This window comes from Loxodonta africana, chromosome 10, assembly GCF_030014295.1.
Source record: "Loxodonta africana isolate mLoxAfr1 chromosome 10, mLoxAfr1.hap2, whole genome shotgun sequence".
Lineage (NCBI taxonomy): Eukaryota > Metazoa > Chordata > Mammalia > Proboscidea > Elephantidae > Loxodonta > Loxodonta africana.
In genome coordinates this window covers 24,120,818-24,133,335 of record NC_087351.1, presented here as the reverse complement: position 1 = coordinate 24,133,335, position 12,518 = coordinate 24,120,818, and the positions used below count along the sequence as shown (strand labels likewise).

The 12,518-nt window shown below is 35.9% G+C and overlaps 1 protein-coding gene across 1 annotated transcript; it reads right to left on the bottom strand.

Moving 5' to 3' along the window:
• Positions 1–3,136: 3,136 nt before the first annotated feature.
• LOC100670589 (olfactory receptor 4F3/4F16/4F29-like) lies at positions 3,137–5,336 on the bottom strand. Its single transcript, XM_023542229.2, has one exon. The coding sequence runs from the start codon at positions 4,168–4,170 to the stop codon at positions 3,232–3,234; it is 939 nt and encodes a 312-aa protein (XP_023397997.2). The 5' UTR covers positions 4,171–5,336; the 3' UTR covers positions 3,137–3,231.
• Positions 5,337–12,518: the final 7,182 nt, after the last annotated feature.

Genomic DNA, 12,518 nt, shown 5'->3' with positions numbered 1-12,518 from the left:
AGAAGTACAACCAGAATGCTCCTTAGAAGCAAGGATGGTGAGACTACGCCTCACGTACTTTGGACATGTTTTCAGGAGGAATGGGTCCCTAGAGAAAGACATCATGCTTGGCAAAGTAGAGGGTCAGTGAAAAAGAGGAAAACCCTCAATGAGATAGACTGACACAGTGGGTGCAACAATGGACTTAATCATAACAACAATTGTGAGGATGGTGCAGTACTGGGCAGTATTTCATTCTGTTATACACAGGGTTGCTATGGTCGGAGCTGACTCCATGGCACCTAACAACAATGTTTTTATACCCTACTAATTCCAATTATATCAGTCCATAAAAGAAGTAACCTGAAATGCAGATAAAGGTGAATATGCAAGGATTTTTAAGGAAGAGTAAAAAATTGAAGAAAATCTAAATGTCCTACTATAACAGAACAGCAAAAACAAGTATGATAGTCATTTAATAATTTTACTCATGAATTCAAAATTATATTGCCATAAAAATTATTTAATATCATGAGAGAATTCTAAGAATATAATATGCAACGAAAAATCAGAACAAAAATGTAGAGAACATAAAATCCCGATTTTGTACATATATATTTCTATTTAGGCATTCTAAAAACACTAGAAATAAATCTAACAATACTACCAATAATTACCTCCATATAGAGATTTTATAGCTGATTTCCATTTAAAATAAATTTTATATAATTAACATGTATTCTTTTTATTAGAATAAAAAGCTATACTTTCTTAAAGAAATAAGAAAACAATAGAAAATTTCATATCAGATGTAACTTAAAATACAGTCACCTTAAGATCTGAGATATATTAATAAATAACCTTTTAGTTGCAAGGGGAAGAACCACAACTTAAACAAGCTCAAGCAAGACAATGAAATTACTAGCTCATCTATCAGCTCAGTTAGTAACCAAACTATGTGGAGGACAAGAATAAAGGTGAATGTCCAAGACAGCTGGTACCAACAGCTTCAATACCACGAAGCTTTGTCTGTAAATTCTTTGACTTTTTTTTTCCCTTAATCTTTTTCTTTTTTATCTTATATTAGATTCTTGACAGCAGGAAATATGAATGCCAATAGTTTCTATACTGCACAGATTCAAAAAGGACTGAGATTTGCTTTCTCTTTTCAAGTTCACACATCCTAGGGAGAAGCTCAAATTGGTCCATCTTATTGAGGGCTCATTTCTCTACCAGTCAACTGTGGTCAGCAGATATGCCATTATGACCTATTCAGATACCCAACCTTTGACCAATCAATAGTGATCAGGGAGGTAGGATCTATAAGATGTCTTCTTCCAATTGTACCACACGGTTAGTGCAAGAGAAAGGTACATTTACCAGAAGGAAGAGATTGCTATCATTTGGACAGACAATGGAGTAGATATCCACTAAAAGTGCTGATTGCTTTAGACTGAAAAGAATGGCCTTTGAAAAAGTACTGCATTAAATGATAAAGAAAATCCTCAGTCATTATGTGTTATAGGATTCCATCTTGTCATAGATGTAGACCTGAGGGAAAATCAGGAAAAAAAAACCAAGGGAGTAGGCATTTCTCTAAATGGACACACATAAACAAGAAGAAATTTGGGAATCCCTGCTAGGACCTATTGAACATTACTTAATTAATGGAAGAAAAAATCTAGTGAAATTTCCAAATTTGCAAATATTACTTTGTCAAAACAAATTATAGGGAGGCTTAGTGTAAGGTGGAAACCCTGGTGGCATAGTGGTTAAGTGCTAGGGCTGCTAACCAAGGGGTCGGCAGTTCGAATCCACCAGGTGCTCCTTGGAAACTCTATGGGGCAGTTCTACCCTGTCCTATAGGGTCGCTATGAGTCAGAATTGACTCGACGGCAGTGGGTTTGGGTATTAGTGTAAGATTTAGCTAGTAAAAGAAAAATTATACATAATCGTATACTATAATATTTATTAATGTATTATTTTATACTGGATAACTTGTACATATATAACTTACATGTATATATAGTTTTTATAGTATATATTAATATATATATACTATAAAAAAATACATGTAAATTATATATGTACAAGTTTTCCAACTATCCTACAAAGGATTCAGTAAATAAATAAATAATGATATAAAGGCAATGGAAAGCAAAAGAAAAAGCAAATAAATTGTCAAGTGAGATAAATTATGTCGTAAAATAAGGATCACTTATAAGACAATATAAATAATGATAAATTGGTTAAAATGTATTACAAAGTTCTATCCGAGAGTGGTCCTTGGTTGCTCTATGTTGAAATGGATATGAACTATAATTTGTAAGTCTCTTGATCTTTATCCAAATCCCTCACTCTTATAGAACAGAATATAGTCATATATAAAACACCTCCCTGAGTAAGAATTAACTTATGATGGCTGCAATCATCAAATGCAATAGTAATAGTCTTACATCTGCTGAATGAAGAACTTAAATTACATACGTAAATAAAGAATGTGCCTTTAAGACTGTAAAAGATAGACAAGATAGATAGAGGAGTGTGTAACACAGTGTAAACAAGAGTCAAAGGTAAATTTTGTAGTGGTCAGCCAGCACTGCCCAGAAAAAAGCATGACCTGGCCTAAGGATCCTATTGTTCCTGTTATGATGGCGGGCATATACTAGTGGGGAGACACAAGCATTAAGCTAACAAACCCTGATATAATTAAATATTTTAAAAATCCAACTAACTCCTCTTGCTCAGATCCTCTGCTTGTTAATGTTCTCACCATCACATGACTCCCCAGAGGTTTCCTATAGTGAAAGAATGAGTTAGGGCTATGTGGAAGTCCAGATCACTTGACAGAATTTTTTGTGTGTGTGTTACAAATTAATAAATTGTCATCATTTATATATTTCTATTAGATGTCAACTTTTTTAGTTTTAATACACAATCCTTTAAGTAACCCACTCTGTGACCCTGATGAGATTGAATTTTGAAGCCTTGACCATGTTAAGTTCACCAAAGTAATGTCTCCTGAGAGACAAGAAATTGTCCTTCTCCTGGAGATACTTCTAACCCCACCACATGTTTCAGTTAACAGTAAACAAGCAACATAATTTCTCAGTTAAGATTTTTAAAGAGTAATGATATATTAATCCGGGACACCTAAATATTAGTAATATACTTGGAAACTCCTGCTATTGAAATAATATAAATTTAATGTTACTTCAAGACAGTAAGGAAACTTCAAAATACTTTTGTCTCTTAAGAAATCCTTCTGTAAACAAGAAGCTGACTGCATACTCTCCTCATTGCCGTCTTCATCTCTTTGTTCCTCAATGTGTAGATGACTGGATTCAGAAAAGGAGTGAGAACTGCATCAAAAATGGCAAGGAATTTGTCTAGGTGTGATGTGGGATGAGGCCAGGTATAAACAAAGATGCAAGGACCAAAGAACAAAATCACCACCATGATATGAGTTGATAAAGTGGAGAGAGTCTTGGATGAGCCACCTGAAGAGCGTTTCTGAGCAGTGATCAGGATAAAAATGTAGGAGATGATCAATATGAAGAATGTTCCCAGAGATATAAACCCACTGTTGGCTGTGACCATGAACTCTAGTTTGTAGGTGTCTATGCAGGCAAGTTTGATTAATCGAGGGAGATCACAGTAAAAGCTGTCCAGCACATTAGGGCCACAAAATGGTAATTTTATAACAAAAACTAGTTGAAACACAGAGTGAATCAAACCAATTATCCATGCAGCAAGCAAGAGCAAAATACACATTTTTGGGTTCATAGTAGTAAAATAGTGGAGAGGCTTACAAATAGCCACATATCTGTCAAAGGCCATGGCTATGAGCAGCACCATCTCCACACCACCAATGAGGTGAATGAAGAAGACCTGAGCAATGCAGCCTCCAAAGGAGATGACTTTGCACTTTCTGAAAAGGTCGTAAATCATCTTGGGGGAAGTGACAGAAGAAACACCCAGGTCAATGAAGGAGAGATTGGCCAACAGAAGGTACATGGGGGAGTGTAAGTGAGGGTCAGAAGTCACTGTAAGGACAATGAGGGAGTTCCCCATCATGCTTGCTACATAAAACATGGAGAAGAACACAAAGAGGACAAGTTGAATCTCCCAGGAATTGGAGAGTCCTAGGAACACAAACTCTGACACCACAGAGTGATTTGCTCCATCCATTGATTTATCAGCTAGAGTGCTCTAAAGTTATCACATATAAGAAAATGAAGAGGAACAAAAACAAGAAAGGCATTAATGCTCTAGAATTATAATGGTTATTCAAAGTTCTTCACATTATGCAAACTTTGTAACCCTTTAGTTTCTTCTCAGGGTCATATAATCACTAAAAAAGTTTTTACCTGTAGTCACCTAAAGGAGTTGTGTCATTTCCACATGCAATATCCCTCTCAGCATAGCCTCCTAGGACAATCTTTCATCTATAAACAAGAGAATGGAACAAATATGAAAGCATAGTAAGTGTGCATGACAAGGATTGGGAGAGGTAGGGAGGATGGTACAATGGAACACAGAGAGACGATAGAAGAGATAGAGATGACCTCATTTCTCAGACCTCACAGGTTCTGTTCTTCAATTGCTCATGAAATATTTTTCAGCCATTCTAGATGTTTCTCTTGTTAACTTCATCTCAGGCATATAATATGTCTCTTAAAGGCGTTCTTACACCACTACCCACAATCACATTTGCAATTCACCCAAAGTCCACAGGATAGGGGTGAGTATAATAGAACTTGATGTAGGACATAGGGGTAACTCAAAAGTATATAGTACCAAGGCAAAGGTTGTATAGGGATTGAGGACACAGGGTATCTGCACCGGTACCCGGAAGTATAAGGGGAAGTATCTAGCAGGATGGTTAATGGGCAGGACATGGCCAAGGTGTGAAAGTTGTGGGAAGGCAAGAAGGTAAAAGAAATCCAATTGATTTATCTGCTCAGATTCTTCGCAGTCCCTAATGTTTCTGAACCCTGGCCACAGCCATTGAAGCCCCAAACTCTTGCAGTTTGCTGGGGATGAAGAAAACCACATGAACCTCATAGTTGGCATATAACCATTGACCCTCTCCTGTACCCACATCTCCCTTGGCACATGCTGCTGAAAGGTGAGGTGAGTTGAGAAAAGAGAGAGCTTAGAGCAAAAACAGTAAAGGGCTGGTAAAATGAAAATACATGAGTGCACAAAAACCTCAGACCTGGAACTGAAAGGAAAGGACAAGAGAAACTCAACAATAGGAAAAAAATGGATCCAAAGTTTGCCTTTTAATATGTGTGCTTGTATACACACACATACACACACCTCAGTTGTGCATGATGAGTGAAATCTGCCATAAAGGTATTACTCCACGAACTGCCCTAGACATTACCCAGTCCATGTTGTTTGTTAACAAATGAGAAAGTAGTGGTCCAGTGAGGGACACACAACTAGTTATAGAAAAAGAATCTAGATTTCCTAGTCCAGAATGGATTCAGATTCTACATACTAGAACAATAATAAAGTGAAAATAGACAAGCCAAACTCTAGATCTACTGGGTAGTAGTCACTAGTTAAACTAGTCACGTTTTTCAAGTGCTCTAAAGCCACAAGTGGCTAGTAGTTATGTTTGGACAGTGTGCTATAGAACATTTCCAATCCTACCCATCCTTTAAAGGTTAATCAAAACCCCATTTCCTTCACAGAGTTCCCCAGTAACTCCAGTTCATATTAATCTCTTACATCTCTCACTTCTACAAGCCAGGAAACTTAAAATTTAACTAGAATTTAAATAATTTCCCACACAACAAGGAAACCACAATATATAGCAACGCAGGAGAAGTTCAGGTGTTTGTTATTGCAAGGACACAAGTGTCTGCTGGGAAATTCAGAGAAAGCTTTACAGAGGAGAAAAGGTTTGATGTAAACTCTGAAAAATTATTAGGATTTCAATAAGCTGAGAGGAGAGGGGTAGGTATTCTGAGAGACTATCCTGGTCCTTATTTAGAGCAAATCCCTTGCCACTAATTATCATTCTTCAATGGCTTCTTTTTTATAGATCCTATCTCCCTAATATAAATTTGAGGATGATGAGGACTATTTCTTCTGGCTCCTTTATTTCTATAATACAGAGTGAGATAAACAGTAAAGATTTCTCGACTGATTAATGACACTTCTCTGAGGTAACGCCACTTCATCAGGGCCATCATTTTCCACAGTTCCCGTCTTTCTACTCTACCACCCTTTTGCATTAAGCACAGCCTGCCTAAAGTATGTTTCCAAACTTAAAACAGCTTTAACACATTTCCCAACCACTTCCAACAAGAAAATGCCTGATATTCTGCTATAAATTTCCAGCTGGTAAATAGGGAAAACCTCACCTCATGGTATATATTGGCCCTTGGTGTAACTTCACAAAACCATAGAAAGTAGCAAAAAAGAAAAAAAGCACGTAAAGGCAAGAGAAAAACAGAGAGAGTGAGAAAGAGAATAGTTCCAAAAGCAGTACGGCAGGGAACTTTTACACAACTTCTATCTTCCAGCTTCATGATATAATTAGTAGTCATCTTTCATGCTCTTCCTTAAAGAAGAGAAGAAAATATAATCTTTTACCTGATTATAAATGTTTCTGAGATACTTAATGATGGAATTTTAAAGCTGGCACATATTTATCAAATACTTTCACATCATCGATCCTAATATTTACCCTTTAGAGGGGATATGTCAGATAGTAGAATTATTTTCATGTATAGATGAGGAATCTCAGGCTCAAAGAAGTTAGCAACTTATCCAAAACCACAGATCTGGTTAGACAGGAACCAAAAATCAGGTCTTCTAATTCCAAGTCTAGTACTATTGTAAATCTATCATGTAACTATGGGTATTTTTTCATGATCTAAAACAGTTACTTATAACACCAACTTTAAACAAGAATTGCATTTTACCCAGAAGAATATTCCATCCTACTCCCATTTTTACACAAAGATATAAACTGATCTACCCAGATTTCATAGCTACAAGACTTAAACCCACAGATTATTACCCCTAATTTGAGAAGGGGGCTACTGCTTACAATTGGAAAGAACCAAAATGTACCAAACTTTTGGTGCCAATAAGAGATTTAGCAAAATCAGGAGGCTATTTACTGGTAAAGAAGTCATAATAAATGACAGACAAAAAGATCAAGGCTGGAGATGAAAATTGGGAGTCATCCAAAATTGGAAGTCATAAGAAGGATTTGCTTAAAAGATAACATGTAAAGATATCAAAGGATATTAATAGAGGAGCCATACATGGTCAAAAATAGAACAAATACAAGGCTTGGCTGCTAACCAAAAGGTCAGCGGTTCAGACTCACCAGCTACTCCGTGGGAGAAAGAAGTAGCAGTCTATTTCTGTGAAGGTTTATAGCCTTGGAAGCCCTACGGGGCAGTTGTTTCTACTTTGTCTTATAGGATCGCTGTGAGTCAAAATCGACTCGATAGCAGTGAGTTTAGTTGTTTGGTTTATCATCATCATTGTTACTTTTACTACTATTTTTACATATTGAAAAGCCCAGTGTCTACTATGAAAACAATAAAATATAACGAAAAAAAAAAAGCTCAGCTTCTATGCATTGCAACGGAAAAGGAAGAAAGAAATGTCAAAGAAATAATGGTGTCACTTTCATATACTGGAGAGTGATTAAAAAGGAAAAGACTAAGAAAAAGACATGGATTTAGTGCTGAGACAACTTTAGTACCAATAAAGTAGGCAGTTGCCATAAAATAGTAGAAAAAGAAATAAGATTGTATGGAGGAAATGAAAGGTGACAAAATGGACACAGTAGGATTGGAAATGACAATTTCAATAATGTATGGTCAGCAATTAAAAAAAATAGTGGGAAAGTAAGGTAATATACTACATGTAGAAAATTTGCGGGATGGAAGAAATCTATAAACACTTAAGTGATGAACTAAAAGTTTTCCGTTCAACTGAGAATCCTATGGACTTGGGAAAACGCTGGCAGAAATATTTTTTGACACCATTCAGAAATGCACATGACCTCAATATCTAGAATATTAGTAGCACATTTGTTTGGTATAATGAGCAGAATGGAATATCACAAAAGAGGCAGAGATCTATTGGGGCTAGAGGTCATGTTGATAATGTTTGACCAGAATACATGCTGGCAATATAGCAAGTGAAGCCAAAATGAACTGGCTTATGGAGAAAATAGAAAAAAGAAAAGGGATAAGAGACCTTAAAAACAGGGAAAATAATTGTAAGGTCATGGTGAATATCTTTCTCTCACATCTTGATTCTCAAATCTGGATCTCTATTAAAAATCAAGTTCACTTGCTTTCATATGCCTTTATCCATACAATTGTCCCAAATCTCCCTTTCTGTGCAATTTCTGTTCTTTTGTTACATCCTGCCTCTCTGGAGGCATGGGAACCTGAGAAAGAAGCTCTTCTCATAGTAGACTGTAGTCCATCAACTGCTCCACCTCTCTCTGCCACCTCTCTTTACCTCCACCACCTACCTTATCTGCCAAAGACCTCAGATGGCATCATGGTCAGGGAGCCAGAAAAGTTCCCCAAACTAAATTTCCTCCTGTGCAAAAGCATTACCCACATCCCACCACCCACCCTCCCTAGGACAAGAAGGTATATAACACAATTAGAAACACTGCTAGAAAACCAGTTAGCTACAGTACAAGGTTGTGACCCAGTGATGCATTAGAGTTCTGGGATTCTCAGACTGAGATCATCAGGCCAAGGGAATTGTCATAGGATTGTGAGGGGGGAGAAAAGCAGTGTATAATTTTCTGATAAAAAATATTCACCTTTTTATTTATTATATGCTTTATACATTTATTTTATTATATAACCCAGGAGAATCCCTAATGAAATATGATTTCTCATTTATTAAATGGAAAGCTTCCTGGAAAAAAATATGTAGAACTTTAAAATCTTGGCCAACTTCATCAACGATGTCCCTTTACGTGTTCAAAGTTCTAAACAACAATTAAGAGCATCAAGTATGAATAAATATGAAAGACTTAGGACAAAGCAGAGGATGGAAACAACTGGAGTGAAAACAGATAGGAAGAGAGACAGGGATGGAGACAAAAACAGAGAGAGGGTATGAAGAGATATAGGCACAGTCCCTTTACTTCCTGGAGAAACAATAGATCAATTAGCCTTAATACAGACAAAAAGGCCCACTTCATCTCTCCAACTCTTTTAGTGTTATATTTTACATACTAGCAAGTGTTCATACCATTACAGAAGAAGGAGAATAGGTAAAAGAAATTTAAAGAAATGTTCAATGTTCAGAAAGTCCAAGGAAATCAACCAAAAGAATTATCAAAGTACAGCAAATCAGAAGGATATAATTCACCAAAAAATCATAAATACTAGGACACAAAATTCAGAAGTATAATAATATTATGTAATTCAAAATAAGGCCCAAAATATAATTTCCTTGGATTTTAAACATACTAAGATTTTTTTTTACAATCAGTAACATAGAATACATTTTACATAATGGAGAATACATCAATAATTATAGATGAATACCCTCTTCTACTCTAATAATTCGACTATAGTAGAACCAGTAGGGAAAAAATGGCCAAAAATAAATCAATAAATAAAGATGAATAGACAATTCATAAATGAAGAATAAAAAAAGAATACTAGCTAATAAATATATAATGAATATAAAATTTGAAAAAAAAATATGGACACATCCTTTCAACATCCTATGAGGACAAAGTCCATCCAAGAATTGTCTAGGAGAATGCACTTAGCTCATCTCACCATTTACTGTTGTAGGTATTATTATAGCAATATTATTTACATAAATAATATTACTTATTACTAACAGACCTAGACTTAGTGAAGTTACTTGTTAACTTACAAATTTTTGTCCAACAGAGATGCACATAATACCTGTCCAGTGGACCAGATAACCACAGATATTCATGTTTATATTTATACTATACTTTTATTAAGATATTTATATTTATGTTGAGCATTAACCAGTTTTATATCTACCTCAGCAGTTATACTAAAATTTTGTTGTTTGAATAACCTATAAATACCCTAGCTTCTTAAATGGTCTTTGAATCAGTCATAGAATGTTTCTGATTCCCTCATCAATAAATTAAGTAAAATAATTTATACATATTTATTTTGTATTTTCCTGAGAGTCATAATTTCATTGGTTTGAAAATTTCATTTTAGCACTAGTCATCAAATTAAAACAAATCACCAAGTAAAACAAGGACATACTATTTGCCTATCAAATTGACAAAGATATTTTAAATACAATATCATGTGTTGATCAGACTTTGGGAAAAGGCATACTCTCATTATTGTTGCCCCTTTGGGGTGCCCTGTGTCCTAGGGTAAAATTACCACGAAGTTATAGTAAAGGGAGAAAAAAGATTTTACTCTGCGTATGTTCAAAGAGGCAAAAGTGGGAAACAGACAAGCATGCTGCCAATGCATGTTTGTCCAAGTCCAAAGAACATTACAGAATTGGCAAAAGTGGGAAATGGAAAAGCATGTTGCCAGAGCTCTGTCTGCCACAGTCCAAGGAATGTTATAGAATCATCAGCCTATATTAACACCACAAATGGATAAAATCATTAAAAGCTTCACAGATTGGTTTAAAAAAACTGCTAAATCACTTTGATTCTACACTTTGAGTTGTCTGTCTTAATGATCATTGGTACAAATGTCAGTAATGACAGTCAGGAGGGTCTTCACTGGACCAACAAATCTTACTATTTACTAAATGCTAATTTTTTTTTTTTTTAATGTACAAAGAGTGGAAAACATGTGGGTCTTTTGTGCTGTGTCTAAGTATTTGTTTATACGAAAGGTTCTCTAAAAGATGTTTTCCAAGATTATATTTGCTATTGTTTTTATACCTTAGGGCCCAGTTGATTTGTCCTTGTGAGTCCAGCTCCAGCTGGGTCACAATCTTTATACTCAAGGACAGGGAATAATGGCTCCAATTTTAACTCCTAAATCAGCCTTCTTAGGAAGAATTTGGCAATGCATCTCTAAACCACGGTGATTTATCTACATTTAATAAGCCAATTCCATCTCACAAATCAATGCATTCTTTGCCATCGAACTTCTAAAAAAGATCAAATCACCTGAGACTGAAGATTCTGTTCATGAAAATAAGGTTAGAAAGGAAGAGCAAAAGGAGCATGGAGAACTAGAACCTGGGCTTTCTCTGGGATCAGACAGACCAATGTTATTCAATAAAGCTTTTATTATTGATCTAAAAAGGTGCTGTAATGACAAATACAAATTTCAAAATAAAAAAACCAAACCCACTGCCGTCGAGTCGATTCCGACTCATAGCGACCCTACAGGACAGAGTAGAACTGCCCTATAGAGTTTCCAAGGAGCACCTGGCAGATTCGAACTGCTGACCTCTTGATTAGCAGCCTTAGCACTTAACCACTATGCCACCAGGGTTTCCAAATTCAAAATAAGAGGTTTTAATTCCCCATGCTGAAAATAAGGGAAGAGGCTCCCCTCCTCCCCTGTTCCTTCTGAATTAACTTTAGATGACTTGTAATTGTAAAATTTCTATCTCTTTGAAAGGTATGTAAATCTAAGGTGTTAACTCATAGACCTGGCAGCCACCTCTTTAAAATGTAATTTCAGGTAATCTTCCCCAACTCAGAGTTTCCTGGAAGGAGATTAGCATAAACTCAAGTATCCAGGCAAAAAGATACTAGAAAATAAGCAATTTTAATCTTGAAAGTGGACCTAAGGGGATGTACCCATTCAGCTAGATAAAAAAAAAAATTTTTTTTTTTTACAGGGTGAAATTCCTTTTTTGCCATTGCAACCTAACGCATTGTCTGTGGTGCATCACATTTTGGCTTAATGCTTATTCAATAATAAAATTTGTCTTTCTCTCCTACTTTTTGGAGAGGTTTTCTGGGTTGGGAGTAGACTTTGTTTTTAATTGTATTTCTCCAGCAGGTTCTCTCTCTAATTTTATAAGCATATAATCAGTCATCACCATAGATTAATCAAAGAGCATAAGACTGGCCTGGCCCTTTACTTCAATTGTTGCTAAATCCACATGAAGGAAGCCTCTTTCTCAGTTCATCCTTTGTCTCCCTTCCACTAACTTGCAATGAAAACAGATCAATATTTCTTTCTTCGAAGACCAATTCCCTTGGACTATAAATTCCCATAAGAGTTCCTTTGTGGTGCAAATGGTTAAGCACTGGACTACTAACAGAAGATTTGGAGGTTCAACCCCCTCCCAAAGATGCCTCAGAAGTAAGGCCTGAAGATCTGCTTCTGAATGGTCATGCCTTGAAAACCCTATGGAGCAGCTCTATTCTGCACACATTGGGTTGCCATGACACAGAATCGACTTGATGGCAACTAAGAAAAAAAAAAACATGATTTTCCAAAGTCAAGGGCAGTGTATAATACTTATAATCTATTCATACCTCCTGAAACACTACCGTGTACATAGTGGACAATCTGTTCTCATTAGGAGCACATAGA

Coding starts and splice junctions, on each gene's coding strand:
- LOC100670589 (XM_023542229.2), bottom strand. CDS start 4,170: ATGGATGGAGCAAATCACTCTGTGGTGTCAGAGTTTGTGTTCCTAGGA.